The sequence below is a fragment of the Musa acuminata genome, chromosome BXJ2-3 (genome assembly GCF_036884655.1).
Source record: "Musa acuminata AAA Group cultivar baxijiao chromosome BXJ2-3, Cavendish_Baxijiao_AAA, whole genome shotgun sequence".
In the NCBI taxonomy this organism is placed as follows: domain Eukaryota; kingdom Viridiplantae; phylum Streptophyta; class Magnoliopsida; order Zingiberales; family Musaceae; genus Musa; species Musa acuminata.
In genome coordinates, this window is record NC_088340.1 from 37,374,447 (window position 1) to 37,397,688 (window position 23,242).

The following is a 23,242-nucleotide window of genomic DNA, read 5'->3' on the forward strand; positions in this document are numbered from 1 at the left end:
ATATATATATATATATATATATATATATATATATATATATATATATATATATATATATATATATATATATATATATATATATATATATATATATATATATATATATATATATATATATATATATATATATATATATATATATATATATCCATTAGACAACCCGAAGCTCGCACACGATGTGCTTGGTGGCCAACGAATGCCTCTCCGGGCCTCTACTCCGACAATGAAACTTCGCGGCCATGACCGCAGAGATCCTCCACCTCGGCCAATTGCTCCGCGGATGCCGCACCCAGCGGTCGCTCCCTCGAGGGAGACAGCTCCACCAGGTACTCCTCAAGTGCGGTTACGCCGCTTCCCTCTACGCCTCCAACTGCCTTCTCCAGATGTACGCTCGTTGCAGCGCCGACCTGGACGACGCCCGAAGGGTTTTCGACGAAATTCCCCACAGGAACTGCTTCTCTTGGAACTCCCTCATCGACGCCTATCTGAAGTCCGATGAACCGTGCCGTGCGCGTCAGTTGTTCGATTCCATGCCCCGGAAGAATACCTTTTCATGGAACGCCATGATCACTGGCCTCGTACGGTCTGGTGACCTGAAGAACGCCCGGCAATTGTTCGAGGAGATGCCCGTGGTTGACGCTGTTGCCTGCAATGCCATACTTCACGGGTATATCCGTCGTGGGGAGGTTCAGGAAGCTTTCCGTTTGCTTAAAAAGGTTGGTTCAGAGTACGATGGATCGTCGTCGCCATATAGTGATAAATTTGTATTGACGACCCTTTTAAGTGCTTGTGCAGAGTGTTTGGCTTATGATTGTGGCAAGCAGATTCATGCCCGCATTGTCATCTGCCAGGTTGACTTGGATTCCATTCTGGGTAGCGCCCTTGTTGACATGTATGCAAAGTGTCAGGCTTTTGATAGTGCTCATCAAGTTTTGGAGTTGATGTCGGAGCCAGATGAATTTTCTTTGTCGGCCTTGATATCAGGCTATGGGGGTTGTGGAAGATTGGATGAGGCAAGAAAGATATTCAATCAGAAGGAGAAGCCAAGTGTTGTTTTGTGGAACTCCATTATTAATGCATATGCATCTAGTAATCAGGGAGACGGAACATTAGAACTCTTCAAAATGATGACTGGAGAGGGAATCATGCCAAATTCGTCGACTTTTTCAAGTGTTCTTAGTGCATGTGCTAGTATTGGCATTCGGGAGCATGGAGTACAGATGCATGCTTGTGGTTGTAAGCATGGAATTCTGGAGGACTTGGTTGTTGCAAGTGCTCTCATAGACTCCTATTCCAAGTGTGGAATTTGGGAGGATGCTTGTAAAGTGTTCAGAGAGCTTAGACTGTATGATACAATACTGCTTAATACTATGATCAATGTTTACTCGAACCGCGGTCAAATCGAGGAAGCAAGGAAGATATTTGAGATGATTCCAAGCAAGAATATGATATCATGGAATTCAATGATCGTAGGTTACAGCCGGAATGGTCATGCAGTGCAGGCACTAGAGCTATTCATTGACATGCATCATCTTGATCTTAGTATTGATAAGGTGGCTTTGGCCAGTGCTATAAGTTCTTGTGCTAGCGTTTGTGCCCTTACCACCGGGGAAGAGTTATTTGCCCTTGCTACACGTATCGGCCTAGTCACTGACCTTGTTGTCACTTCTTCACTTGTTGATCTCTACTGCAAATGTGGCAAAGTCATTGATGGAAGGAGGTTGTTCGATGGGATGCCCAATTTTGATGTGGCTTTATGGAATTCAATGTTGATGGGTTATGCTTCTAATGGATATGCAATTGAAGTGCTTGAGTTGTTTGAATCCATGGGCAGTGCTGGTGTGAGCCCAAACGAAGTAACTTTTATTGCAGTCCTTTCAGCTTGTTGCCACTCTGGGCTGGTTGAGAAAGGATTAATGTGGTTTCGCAGGATGAAAGTAGACTATTGCATTGAACCAATAGCTGAGCACTACTCGTGTGTTGTTGATTTGCTGGTGCGTGCAGGTCGGCTTGAGGAATCGATCAATTTCATTGATACAATGCCCTTCAAGCCTGATGCTAGCATGTGGACATCAGTGCTTGGTGGGTGCAAGGCTCATGGTGATGAGGTTCTGGGAAGTAAGGTAGCAGAGAGGCTTATTGAGCTTAATCCTCAGCATTCGGGCCCCTTTTTGCAGTTATCTAGCATATATGCTGCTCATGGCGAGTGGGAGAACTCAGCCCAAGTTAGACAAATGATGAATGACAGAAGGATCAATAAGAATCCTGGTTACAGTTGGATTGACAGTTCACAGTAAACTTTGCTTGTATGACAGTAGCAGATGGTAGGAAGCAAATTCATATGGCTGTTGTGCAAGAATCATCTCTCACTAGCTTACAGATTGACTGCTTAATCTGTCAAAAAGTATTCCAGAAAATGTTGCATGGTGCAGTTTTGGGATGTTAAGGGTCCTCTAATATGCAGCAAAGTGTCATCTTATATATATATATATATATATATATATATATATATACATGTGTATATATATATACATGTGTATATATATATACATGTGTATATATATATACATATACATATACATATATATACATATACATATACATATACATATATATATAAAGCAGAATGGGGTGCATGAATTTCTTTCATTTCTTTGATGCACCATATGCCTTATGTGACTAGAAAGAAAGAAGACTGATTCACTCGCTTCTGATTTGCATCTGCTGCTTCTGAATTCACTGTGGTGGCTGAATCAACCCTTGGATCAGCCAGCAGGAGCAAGGGAACTCCCCAAGTTCTGGAAGATTTGAAGAGAGAGAGAGAGAGACGTGATAAGAGTAAGGCTTTCACATTATTTAGGATCACAAGGGTGGTTATACAAAATGGAATGAAGGATCATGGCATCACTGGTTGTCAAACAAATTTGTATAGGATTCTTTTCTTTGTGAGCAAAGTAAAAGCATATGCCTATGACTTCTATTCAAGAGTTTGATCAGAGATATTGAGGAACTCTTTGAGATAAAAATGAAGAAAAAAAAAGTTCATTGATATTGAAAACATTTATCTGTCAGTAATTGCCTAACAACCATCCCCTCTAATTCAAGAAGTAACTGAGTGTTTTCTTCCTGTGTTGTGCTCCCTCCAAATTTCAATCGCAAGAAGTCCAATACTTCCTTCTGAAAGTATATTGATATGTCCAGAGGCAAAATAATTCTGAGAGTTCAAGTTGCAGATACTTATTATCTTTTGACGATTTCATCTTTGTTGGTTGTATACTTGTTTTTGTAAGCTCAACAACCAATTTCTCTGGACAACCATTCCTTATTTATGTTGAAACAAAAATATAGGGGATGCCTATTTTTTACTTGGATTGATCCACCTGTGTGAACGAGCAAACAGAGTAATTTCAAGTCTGATGCAAAAAGTAAAAGGTTTAAAGTTGAGTTGGCCAGATGTAGAGGAGCTTTGATTATTTGTTGGATTACAATGTACCTTATTTGAACAACTTATCCAAATAAATAGGCATATATGATTGCATCATCAATCTAAGGAGCTTTAAAATGTTATTGAATTATTATCTTAAAAAACGATTAGATCTAACCACGTGAGATTCATTTTAGTATTTATCGGCCAACTACTTAACTATATTTAGAACTATAGTTAGAGGATTGTTAGAACTATAGTTAGAGAATTATCAAATGATCTCACATATGAATACTTAGCATTCAAATCACCTTAATTATGTTCTTATTATTTTTTACATAGGCATGTTCTTTGATGAAACTCTTTAAACACATTCCAAGTTAAATCTCAGAGTTATTCATGTCAACTCCAGCATTAAATTATAGATACAATATTTTATCTTTGCTTTTGTGATCCTATATAACACTAACTGTATCTTTATTATCTCCATTGTCCTTTTCTTTATCTTATGATAATATGACTGTAGATTGATTCAAAACTATGATTCCTGTTATGAAACACGACTGACGGAACAAGAAACACCACTGATTCCACCACAGTTTCACAAAAATATGATTCAACAAGAAACAACACTGTTGCTGCAAGGTAAACACTCACAAGAATATGATTCCACCACTATTTCACAAAAATATGATTCAATAAATCTGCATTCAAATGCAGTGATTCAAAGAACAAAAAAAAAAAAAAGATAAACACTTGTGAGGTCTTTACAACTCAACCATAAGTTCTTTGCTTTGACACTTAGTCCTCGTATGTTATATTAAAAATCGTAGACCCTAACTTTCTCGAACCCTAATGAATAGAACTCTTAGTAATTGATCGGAAAAACAAAGCTTTTCCTCTCTAGAACCCTGATTAAAAGTTTTCGATGAGGATTAGTATCTACTAAAAAAGTTTTAATTTGGGTAAAATAAAAGAAAATGAAAGAGAAGTTATAATGGGTAAAACAACGTCTTTCTTGAGTATTATAAACGATGTTATTAAAAATAAAATAAATTATTATAATTTCTGGGGAACGTAATAAAATTTTTAAAAGTATAAAAATCACAATACTATTAAGGTTAAGTACATAAAGTAATATATAATTATCCCATTAATATAATAACATTAATACCTCTTCAAAAATATTATACATTTATCCTATTCTAAGATTTTTAAAACTATAAATACATACATTATGGTCAAAGACATGATATAGTAATCACAAACATAGTACTAAGATTATTTTCGCGATTCATTCTATTTTCTTAGTGTGAGTTCCTGTTAGAGTTCTTTATTTCTTAGCATTATATGTTACATTAATTCAATTAATACTAACTTATTTTCTTTTGTATTATTTTTCCACCCACATTACTCTTTTTCTACTAATACTGCATATTTTTGTGTACAGCCTGCGAAGCAATACTTCGTGCACCGACTTAAGTCGTAGAAATACCAATCGACACTTGCGCGCGTCATCGGATGTAAGAGTTCAAGTCGTGACTAATGCGGCGCTCGAAGATCTTCTATGGCCTACCGCTCGTGCTTCGTTTTCGACCGTTCGCAACATTAGTCATCTGTGCGATCGGGACTCCGTCAAAAGGCGTGCAACCAAGATGGACGGGGAGGATCGAAGGTCGAGCTCAAGCTAGCATTTTAGCTTGGTGGGAAGGGAAAAGCACTTCAAAAACCCTTCTTTTACCCTGAACTGAGAGGAGCGAAGAAGCACGGGAGGAGGCAGGGAGAAGCTCTTCCACTTCGACGCTTCGATCTCCCCTCTATTCTTCATCTTGATACCCGAAAATAGCTGATGTAATTGGAAGCAGAGGAAGCCACTGCGGAAGCCATCATAAGAGAGTCTGTGAGGCGATGCAAGTCCCTCTGCCGCGGATGACGGCCACCCCTGTTTGCCAATGATCAATTTTGGTGGCTCTTTGAGAACCACCGGAAGATTCAGTGTCTCCTTCTTCTCCAACCTCATTGACCGCTGCCTCACGCTCGGCTCCCTCTACTCCGCTCAATCCATCCACGCCCATCTCGTCAAGACCGGCCTCCATCGCCACACCTTCCTTGGCAACCGGCTCCTCGGCCTCTACTCTGGCCTTGGCTCCATCACGCTCGCTATCGGAGTTTTTAACGACATCCCTGATAAGAACAGGTTCACGTGGAACATTCTGCTTATGGCGCTTGTTAGAACTGGCTGTGTCGAAGCCGCCCATGAACTGTTCGAGGAAATGCCTGAGAGAGATGTGGTGAGTTGGAATTCGCTGATTTCGGGGTACGTGTCCACTGGATTTTTCGATAAGGCGTTTGGGGTTCTTCACCGGATGCAAGATCTCGGTGTCAAAGTTAGTGCTTTCACACTGTCCATCACTGCTTCTTGTGTCTCGTCTCCTCGACAGGCTAAGCAAGTGCATGGATTTATTATCCGCTTCGGATCAGGTTCACTAAATACTGTGCTTGGTAACTCACTCATTGATATGTACGGAAGAGTTGGACTCGCAGGATATGCTAGCCAAATTTTCTGTGCCATGGATAACTCTGACGTCATCTCTTGGAACTCCATGATCTCAGCATATGGTAGGTCAGGTTGTGGAATGGAAGCATTAGAGTGCTTCTGTGTGATGAGGGCTGCTGGGTTTTCAACTGATGAGTTCACTATGTCGAGTGTGCTCAACATTTGCACTGACCTTGAGAATTTGGCTAAGGGTGAGCAACTCTTGGCCCACTGTTTCAAGATGGGGTTCCTTTCAAATTCTATAGTCTCTAGCGCTGTTATTGACATGTATTCCATCTTTGGCAGATTAGATGATGCAGTTCGGATCTTCCAAGGGATGCCGAGATGGGATTCGGTGCTCTGCGATTCAATGTACTCCGGTTATGTTCGGAGCAGCATTGGGGATGAGGCTATAAAGCTTTTTGTGGTGGCACTGAGGAAGAGCGTGATGCCTACAGAGTTCACCTTTGCAACCATTCTCAACTCGAGGATGTGTTTCTGTTCAACCGATCTTGGCATGCAAATCCATTGCTGGGTTTGTAAAACCGGCTTTGAGGCAGATATGATTGTTGCTAATGCGCTGGTTGACATGTATGCTAAGTTGGGTTTCGTTGAGAGTGCCATGAAGCTTTTTTCCAAGATGGTTGCTAAGGACTTGGTCTCTTGGAATACCATCATCATGGGTTTAGCAAAAAACGGGCAAGGTGTAGAAGCTCTTAGAATCTTCAGAGAGTTGCAAGGGAATGGTGTCAAGCCAGATAGGATAACCCTGGTTGGTGTTCTTTTAGCCTGTAGTTATGGGCATATGGTCCATGAAGGGAAAAGAATATTTTCATTGATGGAGAAGAAATATGGAGTGATGAGAGATCTGAGGCATTATGCTTGTATGGTGGACATGATGGGGAGAGCAGGAATGCTGAAAGAAACATTGAATATCATAGAGACTTCACGTCATAGTCATAGCCTATCATTGTGGAACTTGCTTCTTAATGCTTGTAGGATTCATGGGGACTTGGTATTTGCCACAATAATTGCAGAGAAGCTGTTAGATTTGGAGGCTCGCTTCTCTCTCCCTTACTTAGTGTTGGCTCAGATGTATGGAGTAAGTGGCAGATGGGAGAGCATGGCTCGTGTGCTGAAGGCCATGGAAGAGAGAGGTGTCAGGAAGGTTAGGGAGTATAGCTGGATTTGCGTTAGGAAGCATATCTATGTATTTAAGGCAGACCAATTATTCCAATGGGAAGGAAAAGCTGTATACTCAATGTTGCAACTCTTGGACTGGGTGATGAATGGCGTGGGATGTGTTCATGAAGAATCCACATTATATGGGGATTGCTGTGGAGAATGACATAAAGAAGAGAAAATGAAAACAGATTTCTGAATCTGATGGTTTTTGGATGCTTGATTATCTAGCCATCATTTGACATCAATCTTCAGTCCAAATTTTTGTTGAATGTGCCATACCAGCTCAACACATCCCGACTAATATTGCTGACTCCATTGTGTCCTTACAAGCATATATCAATATATGATCACTGAAGATACACGCTTCAGATAATGAGAACAAACCTTTTTTGGAAAGAAGATGATTGGAAGAGACTGCTAACTTATCAACAAAGGCCATTGAATGTGTGAAGTCAAAGGTGCTTCCATGATTTTGATAACCATGGCAACTAGGTGAGTAATGGTTTCTCGATGCTTTTTTGGTCTGACATTGGAACTTTTAGTATGTCACCGGAATCTTTGTTTCAAATCTATGACTGTGTCCATGCAGTTGGCTGAAGGAGCATATTCTACCCTTCAAAACTAGTAGATATGTGGATGAAGATGGTGATAAAGTAAATTCCGTGGTGTGTCTTGCTGCTGCAGATAACATTGTGATACAAGGTTTGCAGAATGCTTTCTCTCAAACATATTCTGCATGAACCTAGTGATTTTTGGTCAAATAACTTGAAAAAACTAGCTAATTTAGAAGCCATCAAAGATGCCATTCTCATTTTTTAATGTTGTATCTTTAATGTTTATCATATTCATAGAGAGAAGGAAGACAAGAAATACCATCCTTTTGTCTCAATCCTTTTCTGTGTGTTATTATCTCTTAATGCTTTTCAAGGTATATAATATGGGTTGATTTTTCATTAAGTTCTTGAGGCTAATTTCTAATACGCAAATCATTAACAAGCAGAAATTCACCAAGGATAAATGACAGCCACTGTTTTTAAGTAGGGAACATATTAGTTGCATGACAGGCTGCTAGTAATCCATCACTACATTCTTATTATGAAAACTAAATGAAGGTCATCAAGATTATGATGACTAAATTCGAAAATGATGATTGTACACTTAAGAGATGGTGATTTCTGCCTGTAGCTTTAGATATGATTATCTTACGAAGTTTTCTAAACTTCCATTTTCTTTGATAACATATGAACAACATTTAGTATTGGCTGCAAATAAGTTGTGTGCAAAATGTCTAATATCAGGTAATAAAGACCATCTTATCATATCCAGATACAAGATTAAGGTAGACCATACAAAGACATTTCAGTAAACGATTGTTGATTTTGGTGAATCCTAAACATTTTCTCAGGATGTTGGCATGCTTTAAGTCAATTTGCAATATAAATTATTCTATTTTATCATAGGATTTCATTTTATTTTCCAACAAAAAAGCAGAAAGAAACACTGAATTTAGATTGGTTATGCAAATTGTATTTTAAAAAATTGTATAAGCCAAAAAAAAAAAAAAAACCAGTTGGCTTATGCAGATTGATTGGCAATGATCACAAGAGCTAACCTGTCTTGAAGAATAACATAAACAATTGACCTAAACAACTAAACAAGAAGAATTCTAAAAACTGAGTGTCCAATCCTACTAATAAATTCAAATATTAGCATCAACTAAACTATTCAAACTTGATTCACTTTCTTAAAAAGAATTAGTTGTAATGGTTATTCATTAATTTCCTATTTGAAAAATCTAATGTTCAATCTTTGGCCCATATTAGCATTCTTCATGAAAGAACATTGTAAAGATAGCTTCAGCTTTCAAATATTACACCTGATTTAGTTCTATCTGGCATTTAGTATAGATCTATATTTGTCTTGAATCAATGTGTATTAATTATTGGGGAATTGCACAGGAAAATATCCACCTTTTGGGTTTTTTCGCTCAATCACCCCCCTTTTGATTATTCTTGATCCGTAACCCCTCTTTTCAAAAAACATTAGAAATGCCCTTCAAAGCTACAACAATTGTTTCCCGTCGATCTTGGGAGCCAGCTTAAGGACCAGTTCATATGGATGGATCGGTTGATTTGATCCAATGCTAATGAAACTATTTAGGGCTCAACTCATTTCTTTACCATGTTGAGAGTAGATGAGATGAGAACGGGTTCCATAAAATTATAGCTTAAGGATAAGAACGATGATAATAGTGACTCGAGAGGATGCAGGAGAATCAACAATAGAGTTTCGAGATAAAGTCGACTAGCAAAAGTCTAAGAGGAAATAGAAGAGCCAATAAGGGGGTTTTGTCGACGACGGAGATGAGCGAATCTTTACAAGGAGCGTAGGAAGTCGAAGAGCTAGAGATGAACGAATCATTACAAAAAGTGAAGTCGGAGAGCCATGAGACTAAAGGAGCACAAGAGAGAAAAACTAATTAGATTCAATTACGTAGAGAAACTGATTTGATAATCAATCTAACAATAATTAATCAGGTTGGACCGGTTAATAGTGTGGTTTAGATTGATCCAACCAAAGGTGGTACAGTAACTTAAGGAGCAATTTCGATATATCATTTTTTTAAGTGTCATGGAACGGGAATAACCAAAAAGAAAAAAGGTAACTGATCGAAAAAAATCAAAAAATGAGTATTTTTCATTATTGTTTTCAATGAATACATTTTGAAATTTAGGGGACATGGCTCTTTCATTATCCTTTCATTGTCTGGCCCAATTTGGATCCCACCACTGTTCAAATGTCAGAAAGTACCAGTGTGCAGGCTCAGGTTTACAACTGGATCTTTGTAGAGGCTAGCTGGCAATGTTGGTAACCCAAAATTCTTGGTGGAGGTACGTACCACATTTCACCCTATTTAAATCGACATCAACAGGCCATAATGTTTTGACTATTTAGGGTTGATTAGATATGTCTCCTGTAAAATCCATGTCTACAGTTTCACACTGACTATTTATCTTTTCATGATCAGTCCAAACTTATATGATGGATATTTTAGTTCACCTTAATCATATCAAGTAGTCACACAGTACATGTGCTTTTCTTCAAATCTCTTAGTTACTTAACCAGGCATCATAAATTTAAATGAATTTGATGGATCCTGATAGAGAGAGGAAGGCCCCTCTCCCGAGGAGAGGGGGCTTCCTCTCCAATGTGTTTCGCACTTCTGGAGGCAAATGGTACACAAGGAACTATTTGTGCCTAATAATGAATTAACAAGCTGTCACCTCAGCTAAGCTCGTCTTTCACGGACGGTACATCTGCATTACTGGTTTGGTGAAGTTGTCAGCACACTTAACTACAGCATGTACACCCAGTGAGACATCTCACTGTGATCTGCACCAGCCTCATGTGTAGCTCCTGTTTCCTGCACCAACCTCTTCCGTCTCCCCACCCTGACATTTCAGTGGTACAACGTCAAATCACCTCGTCCTCCACCTTCATCTCAACCTTTTTCCCTTAACCACGTATGATGAGACCACAGACATCCATCGATCTCTCCCACCCGAATCAGAAAGCCGGCATCTCCTGCTTTACAGTACAACCTTCATATTACTGCCTGTCACTTTGCACACACACCCAACCACTTCCATTTAATCTGCTCCTGCTCTCTTTATCGCATCACCGTGAAACCGTGTTGGAATCCTGCACCGGTTTCTGCCTCTTTTCTACCGCGGTGTCCTTCGCCTTTGACCGCCCTCTCCTGCCCCCCCCCCCCCCCCCCCCCCCTCCCCCTTGTCAAAGTCTCCCAGCTTTCCAAGGCGGCCATGGGGGCTGAGACGCAGCCCGAGGACCATGCGAAATGACCATGTCCTTTTATTGCATGATTGGATTCACAGGTCGTCGTCGCGTTGCGGAGGTGGTACTGAGCCGGTGGCAGGGGCTTTATTACTGCTACATCGCTTCCATGCAGTGGATGTGGAAATGAGTGTAGTCTCACACTCGGGTTTGGGAGCCGAGTTCGAGTAAGCAGAATCCTCCTCCCTTTGCTTAGATGGGGGAAACATGGCATGTGGAACTGAGATGGTTGCTGAGGCTTTGATTAGATGCCAGGTTTGGAGCATCTTCCGCTTCATTATATTCTTTTGGTCATCCTTGTATCTTCTTTGACGACCAATCAACTTGCAGAGGGTAGTAATAACTGTCATCAGCAAAGGTGCTCTTTTTAGCTGGAACCCTACACGGTGGGCCAAGCTTAAGCTTCACATTGCAGCATGTAGAGTCTGGTGCTCGTTTGTGGCACAGGAGATTGGGGAGGGAGGGGAGACAGACAACCTTTGTTGGAAGCTGTGACAGTGAGAGGGAGGGGGAGAACGAGAACGGAGGGTCGGAGATCCGACTCGTTTCGCTTTGAGATGCCAGATCTCGTCTCGGGGGGTCCCATCGGGCAGCACGCGGGGCCCACAAGGGAGGTTACACTTACACTGGCGCGGCAGCCGCGCCCGACCCGTGCCACGTTCCCGCTGCTCTTGCTTCGAGGCGCCTCCACGTGGTCCCCCGCTTTCACCCCGTCCCACCTGCCTTCTACCCGGTCTTTTACTTAATGTGGGACCCTCTCCTTCTCCAACGGGCTGCAGGTAGGAAATCGGGTGATGAGATAACCAGCAAAAGAGTGCTCTCGCACACGGTGGTATCCCTCTCCCTTCGCGCTTCTCTCTTCATTCATCTCTTCTGCAAGACTGTCTCTCTTTCTTTCCATCTCCTTCTCCATTTGCTTCTATTCTTTTCTTGGCTCATGCTAAAATCCTTTTCTTCTCTCACCCAAATCGACTGGTGCAACAAAAGTTTAAAGCCCTAACAAGGTAAGAGAGTGGGATAGAGATAGAGAGAGAGGATTTGCAGCTCACATGGATGGCAATGAGAGGGAGAGAAGTTAGCGTTGGAGTTTTGGGCTAGGGTTAGGTTTTCTCTTGGGACGTGGAATGGTGCTTCTGGGATTGGGGAGCAATGTCGGTGCCGTAGGGGGCTGTTGATGGGGTGCGGGAGCTCGAAGGCGGAGGAGCCGCCGCTGGTGGCGCTGTGCCGGGAGCGGCGGGAGCTCATCAGGGCGGCGGCAGAGCACCGGTTCGTCCTCGCGGCGGCACACGCCGCCTACTTCCGCGCGCTCGGCCGCGTCGGGGATGCCCTCCACCGCTTTGTCCAGGAGGAGCTCGTGGCGGTGGCGCCGGCGTCCCCCGTCCTTACATTGCCGCCGTCCGAAGGGAAGGGCAAGGCGAAAGCCAAGATCGAGAGGTCGGAGGGGGAAAGCCACGGTGGCGGCCCGGTGGGCGCTTCGGCATCCTCTTTTGTTTCGATCTCCCACTCGCATTCCGACGATTCCCACCTGCATTTGCCGTCCGACGATGAGTCCGAGGAGATCACTGGGGAAAGTAGTGATATTGGTGGAGGCAGTGAGGATTCGGTGCGTTCTTTTCCTCATCATCCATTCTATGGTGCTCCCATCCCTAATTACCACTACATGAAATCGGCCTCCACGGTCTCCTCCACCACAGTTTATCAGAATAGCTATCCCACATGGTCCAACACGGCCCATGTGGGATATGGCTACTACGGCTATCCAGTGTACAGTGCCCCGATGGATCCATTGCAGCCGCATGCTCATGATGAGCATTTCTATCAGAACCCGCCTCAGAGGGAGGATAAGCCTTCTGATCCCCCTCCGCCGCCACCACCCGCAGATGGATCTGCTTGGGACTTCTTTAACCCTTTTGATTCATACGAGCAGATGATCCCTGGGTACTTACACGGAAACTATGGAGTGGGTTCGGTGACAAGCAGTCCTAACTCGAGCGAAGTAAGGGAGAAGGAAGGCATTCCTGATCTGGAAGAGGAAACAGAGCAAGAGTCTGTTATTGCGCCAGTGAAAGAGAGGAAGGGGGCAGATAAGGATGCTGCAGGGAGTGTTTCTGGTGAGAGGGGCTCGAATGTGGCAGCAATGGAGCAAGAAGCCATTGGCAAAGGTGATGCAGTTGCGCCGGAAGTAAAAGAAGAGAGTCAGGATATTTCTTCGGTCAGCAAAATCGAAGAGGATGAGATGGAAAAGAATACGAAGAAGAAAACTGTGATCTTTGAGGACAGAACATCACTTGTCACAGATGACAGCAAACCGAGTAAAGAAAATGCATTATCTGCACATGGTACGAGGAACGTGATGGAAGTTGTGACTGAAATCAAAGAACAATTTGAGTCAGCTGCTAACTGTGGTAAAGAGGTCTCTGAGATACTTGAGGTAGGCAAGTTACCGTACAGATCAAGAAACCGAATTCTGAGAGGTAGGTTTTGCATGACCCAATCTTCTGTTTCTTCTCAAAAGTTTGAAGCTATGGATAATTGTTTACAGAAAATTTGAAATTTGGATTTAATCTTGTTAACATGAGGTTTGATCAACTCTTTCCTGCTCCCATTACCTTGACTGAGAAGCTTGTTCAACTCTTGGCTTGACCTCTGGTTGCTTGTATACAGCTGAGAAGTTTGTTCAACTCTTGGCTTTTATCCTCCCGTGGAATGTAGGTGACAATATTTTTTTTCTTGTGGATATGTGGAAAACCTTAGCATATGAAAATATCCTTTTGAGTGACTTCTTAAAAGTTAGCACAACTAATCCAAGAATGACATAGGACATCTTTGCCATTATTCTCTCCCTTAAATATAACTTTTCTAGATTTATGATAGTTTTCTATTTCCTCTTGGTCTTGTGTATCATTGTGCTTATCCATGTTACTATATCTCTTTTTCTGTGCTAAGTGTTAATGCTGCTTGTTACAATTCTCTTTGCTATGATTAGTTGGTATTATAATATGAAAGTGTCCCTTTTGTTAGTGCAACATTTATTACTATGGTGCTGAACTACTGTCCGAATGAAGGTCCTGTAACCAATCTTGTATTACATGTTTCTAGTTCTGTAGAGTATGTATTAAAGCTTTGCTGCTGTGAAATATGTTTCCAAAGATGTTTTGTCATACCATCCGAAGGTGTTGATATTCAGTGCTGAAAATGTAATTACAATATTCCTATGTGCATGATGTGAACGTCAATACATTTACATTACAAGAATTATCTGAGAGATTTTTCACTTCTTGCATGAGAGATAAATACTCCATTTGGCCCTCAGCTTCCTTTTTTTTTTTCTTTGTTGTTTATTGTTTGTTTTGGAATGATCCTTCAGGTGGAAAAAGAAGTGCTTACTTGTTAATCCTTGAGCATTTTGCACGGGATTAATTTAACTGATCACATTCTTGCAGTGATTTTATCGAGAATTTTGGACCCTGTGGTTCCGCCTGTTCGGCCATCATCACAACCATCATTCACGAGTTCACAACTTCCAGCTTCAAGGTCATTGAAAGTGAAAAAAGCTGATCGTGCTGCTTGGGGAAATATGGATATTGATCCTGGCAAACTTTCATCAACACTTGAAAAGTTATATATATGGGAGAAAAAACTTCATAAAAATGTGAAGGTAAATTTTATAGTAAACTGTTTCTACTATATAAAGCGACTCCTGCCCTGTGTAAATATTAGTTGAAAGTGTATCACACACTAGCTCATCAGTGTGAATGTTCATGTTCTTTGAATGCAAACTGAGGACATGGAACTTAACATAGGTGAAATCAGAAAAGCTATAGGCAGTCTTCAAGTCTGACAAACTCAGTATGGTTGTTTACCTGAAAACAATACCTAAATAATACTAGCACAGTTGCTTGACAAATCTTCATAATATGGTTCCTTGTCTTTTGAGGATATGAATGATAGGTTATTCAGAACACAGGTATTTAACATGACATCACATTTACACAATTACAAGAAAAAAGCATGACTTGCAAGGATAATCACTTTGGTTTGGGTAAATATATTATATCTCTAGGTAATGTATGAAAGCCCATGTTGATCAATAAAGTGAAGACCAATGAAATCAGAAAAAAAAAAAAGAAGAAATTATCTAAATATATGTTAAAAAAAAACTTAATTGGTAGAAATTAATGGTACCTATTATCAAGTTCTAGTCTTACGAAGTAGAACTTATATTTGGCGTTCCAATCTTATGAAGTATAATAAAGCCAAATATAAGTTTTTAGTCACAAATTTTGTGCAATTGCAAAGTCCATAGCTGCAAGAACATTATGTTGAATTTTGTCTGCATGAGTGCCTGTATCGATCCATTGAGCCATCGAAAGTTTGCCACCCCTTGCTTCTTTCATGCTTCATGTTATTTTTCCTTGTGCATCTTAATTCCGTTGTAGGAAGTTTCTCCATGATATAATTAGTAGTCCTAAAATCAGTTAATATGTGTCATTGTCTCAGGAGTAAGGGAAGTACACAGTTGTTGTCACTAAAGGAGTGGAATAATTTAGGAACAAGATAAGAGCGGTAAATCCCAACTATTTGGTGAAGAATACATTAAACTAGGGCCACAACTTCCGCTAACTAGAGGACCTCCTCTCTCTGCTCTTCCCTACTAATATGCAAATCTTGCTGTGCTCATCCTTGTGGCACCTTCAACACACATTTCCTTTCTTTTGTAGCAGATTATGCCACCTCCACTGCATAATTTTCCTAATCCTCATAGATTGACCCAGTCAACAGCAAGCCGTCTTCTTTTTCAATTATTTTCCCGATAAAGCTGCTCATTTGGTTCAACATTTTGATATCATCTGGATGGATGTATTAAATTATCTGGACATTTTTTCCGGCACATTTTAAACTAGCATAAGGCACCAGAGAATATTGTGGTTGTCATATAAAGATCTCCTTTTGGATAAAAAGGCAGTTATTCATCAGAAATAGGATTGTGGTTTTGGGTCTGTGTATATTATCCTCTTCAGCTCTAGCATAAATGGTGCAAGAGAGAGTTTGGCCAGAAAATCTTGTGTCTTCCAATGCATATTCTAATGTGCAATTAAATTATTTTAGGTTACATGTTGTTGCTAAAACTTCTGAGGTGGTTGTACCAGGAAGAAGAAAGACTGCGAGACATCTATGAAAGGGAGTGGAAGCAACTCAAAGCTTTGGATGAAAGTGGTGGAGAATCTTGGCAGATAGATTCTACACAGGCTTCCATAAGAAATTTGGTTACAAAACTGAACATTGTGATTAGATCTGCCAATCACATTTCAAGCAGGATACACAAAATAAGAGATGAAGAGTTGCGACCCCAGCTGACTGAATTAATCCAGGGGTATGTTCTTTCAACTAGCCTCCATCTATGTAATGAAGATTGTGTATCAACTAAGCTTGTGCCTTTTAATTTTTGAAGCTTCTTTGCTCTTATTATATGCCTAGTAACATAATCAAGTGAGCAACTCAAACTAAACGAATATAGGACCAAGTGTACTCTATCTATATGATGGATATATTGTAACCTTCTTAGCCATCTTTCCATATTTTATCTTGACATTTCAGTTTTGCTATGCTATCAAACTGCACCGCACCCTCAACTATGCATTTCACATTAAAATAATCTGTTACTTACAAGAAAGGATTTTACAGAGAAGAAAGAAGTCATAGTTAGAAAGGATCTTGTGCAGGTGGATTCTAGCCATGCAATGTAATGCTTTTGGTGGTGGAGATTCCTGCATTGTACTTCCATTCCTGTCTGACATTTCTATTGTTTGATAAAAAATACCTATTCTGAGCAATACTATAGGATGAGAGAGATCAAGATATTGCACTTATGTGCAACAACTACTAGAGTAGTTTCTCTTTAGGTGCTTATGTTATCATTGAAGGATAAGAAAGCAGGTTAATAGTCTAAAAAAGATGAGGGAGTCATGAGAAGTTATATCTGTGAACAAACTAATCAAGGGAGTAGGTTGTAGTCAGAATAACAATTGATAATGCCTCTTAACCTTGGTCTGAGTGGTGGGAAGCATTGATACTATGGTGATTTGAACACAGAACAGAAGTCATTAAATTAAGATGGAAGCTGTTTCACTTTTTTCTGTATTTGTCAAATTGATGATTCTCCATTCTTCTTTACGCTATTCGTCAAATTGAAGATTCTCCATTCTTCTTCAAGTTGTTGGGTTTACTGATGGACTCTTGTTAAATATTTTGAAGCTATTCCATAGATAAAATAATCGAATAAGGTTTTTTAAGTAAATATAGTTTTTAAGATTCAAGACTTGTCAAGTTTGAATGCAATAATCCATTTTCTATTCTTAGGAAGAGAGAATGAAACTGTTAACTTGAGTGATTCTTCGTATTTGTGTGAGTTGAGTGCATGATATAATGCATTTACACTTAAAAACATCTTTTGTTTTGCAGATTGTTGAAAATGTGGAGGTTTGTGCTTGATTGCCATCACAAGCAGTTTCAGGCCGTTGTTGAAAGCGAAAGCCAGAATTTTGTTGCCAGAACAGGTGGTTCTGTTGCTAAAGCCACCATAGAATTGGAGGTGGAACTCTTGAACTGGTGTGCCTGTTTCAGTAATTGGATCAAGGCTCAAAAGGCTTATATTGAGGCCCTAAATGGGTGGTTGCTGAAATGGCTTCTCCAGGAAAGGGAGGAGACACCTGATGGGGTTGCACCATTCTCCCCGAGCCGAATTGGAGCACCTGGTGCTTTTATAATCGCAAATGATTGGTACCATAACATGGATGCGATATGTGAAGCTGAAGTGATAGATTCGATGCAGACTTTTGCTATAAACATACATAGGTTGTGGGAGACACAAGATGAGGAGCAGCGCCAGAAGCTAAAGGCCGACTATTTGTCCAGAGATTTTGCGAGAAGGCTTAGGTCACTGCAGAAGGAAAACGGGATGCATGGACAGGCACATGTGCCTATCTCGAATGGTAACGATGCTTCACATCCTGAGCACAAGATGTCCTTGGATGCAATGAAAAGAAGACTGGACGAAGAGAGGGCCAAACATGAAGAGACCATAATTCAGCTCCAGCAGGCGACTGCCAGCAATTTAAGGAGGGGCTTAGTTCCAATATTTCAAGCACTGGAGAATTTTTCCTCGGAGACATTGAAAGGTTATGAGGGAGTTAGAATCTCGAATGATGGTGTTGGAACTTAAAAATAGCTCTGCTGGTTTATTTTGGTTTTCCTCGAAGGGCAGGTACTTCCCAATCTGGAGGTTAAATGGCAGTATAATTCTAAAAGATCCAACAATTGCTCAGAACTAAAGGATACGTTGTGGAAAGAATTGGAAGGCTCCAAGTTGGACCATAGCTCATGCCGCTCTCTGCAGATTGTTAAGGGTCGGGGTTAATTGCTGCATTTAGAATAACTATAGGAATTACATTATTCGTTAATGCATTTTTGAAGGACAGGTTTTTGGTGGCAGTGATGCTGACGAGGAAGATGTGCTTCAGTGCCAATCGGCAGCAAGGAAACAGCAGTTGAGCTCTCTTTTTGCTCCTCCCGTAATGAGTGAATCTTAGAATGGAACAGTTTAGCAGAACTCATCAGATCGTACTAGCACAGGCTGTCTTAAGAATCTTATGATGCATCTGTCCATGGCGCGACTAATGGGGCCTGATAAAGCTATGTATAAGTGCAGTAGAAGCCAAAAGTGAGCTGCCATATTTTGACTCCCCCCTGGTGCTTATTAGATGATACAATGCAAGAGCTGCAATGTTTTGGTCTGTGTCAAACCTGGTTCATCTTCTGCAGCATGTGTAGCTCCGCAGCTGTCGGGTTTACAGTCTCTGACCCGAAGGACTTATCCTCTTGTTTTCCAGATCTAGATCTCCTTTTACTACATGACAACTTGACTGTCTCTGATCCACAGAACCTGACAACCCATAAATGCCACAAGGTTGCAATCCCAGCCTCTGCTGCAGCAGCTGAAGAAATGTCCGGGTAAGTGAGTTGGACTGGCAAACAATTAAATCTAAGTTATATGACTGCAACCAATTCTATCATTATAACTCACTACTTGGATATTGATGTTAACAAACCCAAAAATATTTATAAATGACTAGATAATGGAATGGGTTTGTAGTAGAAAGATTTCTACATGCGATCCATCTCTAAAATCTTTTAGGGAGCATGTACAACGAGCCACGTCGCTATTTGTCGCTGAGATGGTCTCGACCCTGTAGGCTTTATTTGCCTCAAAAAGTCTTTTATTTTTATTTGTCAGAGTATTTACCTGTGAGACAGCAAATTTTTGAGTTCGATCCTCTCATCATATCAGCATCTTCATTGGCCAGCTCATCATAGGCGTCAATAGCAAGTGCCACGTCATCATTTTCTCCCCTCCCCCATCAGTAAACAGTCTTGGCTTTTCCCTCCAAGATGATCCTCTCATCAAATCATCATCTTCGATGGCTAGCTCATCATCGACGTCAAGAGCAAGTGCCACATCATCTATCCTGTGATCAACTCTGTCTACGTCCTCCGTGGCATCGTTGCCAACCTGTTCAACTTCATCATCGTCATACAAGCCGCCTCTGTCATCACCACCCAGCATTGTGCCATGTCGGACATCTTCTCTTTTGCACACCTATTATTCGCTTTCACCATACCCACGCCTTCTGCTTTCGTTCCCTTCCCCACCAACACCTCCACCTGACGTAGCTTGCGATCCGGTTTTAGCTACTATCGCTAGAGCACTGTTTGACGGCGCCATTCACCACGTAAAGCCTCCTGTATAAGCTATTTCTCTGGACTACCAATAGAGGACAATTAATGCAAACTGTGAATCTCATGGGAGATGTATTGTAGATGAGATTCCAACAAAATTTGGCCATCTTCTCAGGAAAACAAACGTGAAGTCGCCGCATTTGATGCTGCAGGATACAGAGAGAACAAGTGTTCATACAACTACACCACATCTTCGCAGATGCTCGTATTGCTGATTTCGAGGTTATACAAACGATACAATCCATTAATGCAACAGCAATTGTCTCACAAAATATTAGTCGACATGTCTGACTCAAAATCAAATGATCAAATGTCCAGATTACACTTGCAACCACTGCACTACAAAGAAGACATGACACTAAGAACTATTCAAAGCAAAATTCGGAACCACATTCCGCCACAACGCCGCACTCACATTGATGTCATAACTCATTTCTTCTCGACAGCAGCTTTGGTGATCTTGGCACGAGTAGGATCCTTCTTCTCGACGGCCTTGATAACACCCACGGCGACTGTTTGCCTCATGTCCCTCACAGCAAAACGACCGGGGCGTGGGTACTCGGAGAAGGTTTCGACGACCATGGGCTTGGAGGGAATCATCTTAACAAAACCAGCATCACCGTTCTTTGAAGAACTTTGGTTCCTTCTCAAGTTCCTTACCGGACCGCCTGTCGGTCTTGGTGAGAAGCTCAGCAAACTTAACAGCAACGTGGGAGGTGAGGGAATCATTTTCCAAACACCCTCTAAACCTAAGTTTAATGAATAGAATGATTTTGAGAAAAAATTATTTTCCTTAAACGCTAATATTTTATTTTACGATTTAAATAAAAATAAGTTTAATTATGTTTCTATATACGAAATTGCACATGACATTTGACATACACTCAAAGTGAGTAGAGTTAAAAGAGTCTAAAATCAATCTTTTGATATATAATTTTGAATTATTTCGAATGAAATCAAGTAAAACCATTAGAGATATGTATATCTATTTTATGTACATCATTAATAGTTTGAAAACATTTGGTAAAATTTTTTTGAATCTTGTACTTATTAATAAAATTTTAGTATCTCTCCCTAAATATTGGGATCCAAAAGTGACTACTATTCAAGAAGCAAAGGACTTGAACTGTTTTCCTCTAGAAGAACTCATAGGGTTATTAATGACCTAGGAAATAACTTGTACGATAAATGATGAATATGCGAACAACCTTTGAAAGAACAAAAAGGATTTGACATTTAAAATAAAAGAAGACCAGTCAAACGAACTAAGAATGCAAAAAACACTAAGAATAAAGTTTAAAAAATTTATAAAACAAAAAACTAAGAATAAAAATGAACTTAAAAATGAAATAATAACTTGCTATAAATGTAAAAGGCTGGGGCATCTTAAAAGTGAATGTACACAACTAAAAAAGAAGATACTCTCACATCATAAGAAGAAGAAACCATTCATTGCAACTTAAAACGAATCGAGTACATCCGAAGATGAGAAGTAAATCGATGAAGACGAAATGGTGAACTACGCTTTGATTACTTTTGACGATGAGGTAAATGACTCAACCAAAACCCATTTACCTTACAATGAATTATTTAATACTTTTTTTTATGATTTATTTAATAATTTTAAATTAGTTAGTAAGAAATATAAAATACTAAAAAAGAATCATGCTTCTCTTTTTAGTGAATTTAAAAAAAATTAAAAATGAGCATGATAATTATATATTAACATCTTATACTCAATATTAACAGTTAGACTTAGTAAAAAATAAAAAATATGTTATTACAACAAATATTAAAAAAATTTAAAATTGATAGCAAATCACTAAACATGATTCTTGCTAATAAATGTTATAGACATAGAAAGGAATGAATCGGCTTGGTAAGTAATACTCAACAAAAGCCAACTATATTTATTAAAGTACTAATATTACATGTTTCCCCTAAGATTAAGTGTAATTTTTTTGATAGATATGATCATTTTGCTTATAAATATTTACTAAAAAATTATGACTCACATACATTAATTTGGATTCCTAAAGAAACCATAAACGATTTTATATCAAAAGAACAAGATCGGTAAATCTAACCGAGAGACACAAACTTAAGACATATGACTACAATCGAAAGTTAGGAGCAAAAAATTAATATCTTGATAATGGATGCTCAAGACATATAATCAAAGATCCAACACACTTCACAAAACTCAATAGTTGAAATAATAATAATAATAATAAAAGAAAGATCATTTGAATTAAAATTATTAGTAATAAATCTTTTGACTAAAAATATTTTATTATTTAATATATTATAATTTTTAAAATTATAATGATTAAAATATTGAATATAATTAATTATAGAAGATATATATATAATTATCCGTTAAGCGTAAATTGGGGTCAACCGAGACGGTGGCTTTACACATCAGGGAATAGATTTTATTCATTAAGATAATAGGAAATATAGAATTCAACCCAGAGATCTCCGATCCTAACACGTAAAGGAGGCATGCGCGTGAGGACTGAACGAGTGGGAGAAGTCGAGCAAGCCGTCACGAACCGCACGAGTGATGATGTTGTTACTTGGTGGCCAAGCCAAGCAGGTATCGACAACGATCGAGGCAGCCTTGGGCATGTTGTACACCAACGTAATACTTGAGCCTCACGTTGGTCCATCAATCATCAAATGGAGATGTCGTACGGGCAACGTTTGGAGAGCTTGTTTTGTGCCAATAGCTACGTCTTTAAGATGGAAAAAAGATGACACTTGGCATAAAATGTTGGAAACTATATTGGCTGGCTATTACAGCAGTCATTACGAGCCTTGTATCTTGTCACTTGACAAATGATTTACCTAACGAAAGATGGCACTTAAGAGTTTTTCTACGCGTGTGAATTGTAGAAATCCAAGGTCCTGCTTTAACGATGACGCTTTGTGTGGTAGCTGTGGTCCTAAGGGTTGGCTTGTATCTTTCACTTGGTCCACCACCTGGGAGTACGTGAAGGATGACAGAGACGGCGTCAAAAGCTGATGATACAGGAAGGCTGTGTTTTTTAGTGGCACAACATAATTGCAGCTGCTGCAAGATAGCAAACGAGCACCAAAGGAGCAACGAAGAAGATGACGCCATCTACTTTGATAAAGAGGAAGGTTCAAAGTTGGTCATCATAGTTATTAGTCTTACTTGTCAACCAAGATGGTCGATACTTGTCAACCAAGTCTCCAACTCAAAGTCCTAAGTTGAAGGAAGGGAACAACAGAATTGGTAGAATTGAAAAGGTCATCAACTTGTTGTCCCTTGTGCATGACTAGATTACCACTGTCAGCATTTCTTGAGTTGAGAAGGAAAATATGTCCTGCTTTATGAAAATTATAATTAATTTAAACTGACGGAAGGCCTAAGACTGATATCAATCGGTGCAAGTATTGTAAAATCTCACCTGTAGTTC

The 23,242-nt window shown here is 39.9% G+C and overlaps 4 protein-coding genes across 4 annotated transcripts; all 4 read left to right on the forward strand.

The window, feature by feature from the left end:
- The first annotated feature begins 170 nt into the window (after window positions 1–170).
- LOC103979142 (putative pentatricopeptide repeat-containing protein At1g77010, mitochondrial) lies at window positions 171–2,440 on the forward strand. The gene has a single exon (XM_018823177.2). It carries the CDS (start codon window positions 240–242, stop codon window positions 2,295–2,297), a length of 2,058 nt encoding a protein of 685 aa, XP_018678722.2. The 5' UTR covers window positions 171–239; the 3' UTR covers window positions 2,298–2,440.
- A 2,711-nt stretch (window positions 2,441–5,151) lies between these two features.
- LOC135608022 (pentatricopeptide repeat-containing protein At1g43980, mitochondrial-like) lies at window positions 5,152–6,406 on the forward strand. The gene is made up of 2 exons (XM_065100421.1): window positions 5,152–6,172; window positions 6,267–6,406. The coding sequence occupies exons 1-2, from the start codon at window positions 5,377–5,379 to the stop codon at window positions 6,269–6,271; spliced, it is 801 nt and encodes a 266-aa protein (XP_064956493.1). The 5' UTR covers window positions 5,152–5,376; the 3' UTR covers window positions 6,272–6,406.
- LOC135608021 (pentatricopeptide repeat-containing protein At1g43980, mitochondrial-like) lies at window positions 6,268–7,964 on the forward strand. The gene is made up of 2 exons (XM_065100420.1): window positions 6,268–7,637; window positions 7,735–7,964. Exon 1 carries the CDS (start codon window positions 6,298–6,300, stop codon window positions 7,306–7,308), a length of 1,011 nt encoding a protein of 336 aa, XP_064956492.1. The 5' UTR covers window positions 6,268–6,297; the 3' UTR covers window positions 7,309–7,637; window positions 7,735–7,964.
- Window positions 7,965–11,075: 3,111 nt separating this feature from the next.
- On the forward strand, window positions 11,076–19,158 carry LOC108952438 (protein ROLLING AND ERECT LEAF 2-like). The gene is made up of 5 exons (XM_065100419.1): window positions 11,076–11,255; window positions 11,331–13,474; window positions 14,444–14,658; window positions 16,151–16,374; window positions 17,463–19,158. Exons 2-5 carry the CDS (start codon window positions 12,175–12,177, stop codon window positions 18,220–18,222), a joined length of 2,499 nt encoding a protein of 832 aa, XP_064956491.1. The 5' UTR covers window positions 11,076–11,255; window positions 11,331–12,174; the 3' UTR covers window positions 18,223–19,158.
- Window positions 19,159–23,242: the final 4,084 nt, after the last annotated feature.

Excerpts from the sequence above, each read along its gene's own strand:
- LOC135608021 (XM_065100420.1), top strand. The coding sequence starts at position 6,298 with ATGCCGAGATGGGATTCGGTGCTCTGCGATTCAATGTACTCCGGTTAT.
- LOC108952438 (XM_065100419.1), top strand. The coding sequence starts at position 12,175 with ATGGGGTGCGGGAGCTCGAAGGCGGAGGAGCCGCCGCTGGTGGCGCTG. Across the intron at positions 13,475-14,443 it reads AAGAAACCGAATTCTGAGAG|TGATTTTATCGAGAATTTTG; the intron begins GTAGGTTTTGCA and ends ACATTCTTGCAG. Across the intron at positions 16,375-17,462 it reads CTGACTGAATTAATCCAGGG|ATTGTTGAAAATGTGGAGGT; the intron begins GTATGTTCTTTC and ends TTTGTTTTGCAG.
- LOC103979142 (XM_018823177.2), top strand. The coding sequence starts at position 240 with ATGACCGCAGAGATCCTCCACCTCGGCCAATTGCTCCGCGGATGCCGC.
- LOC135608022 (XM_065100421.1), top strand. The coding sequence starts at position 5,377 with ATGATCAATTTTGGTGGCTCTTTGAGAACCACCGGAAGATTCAGTGTC.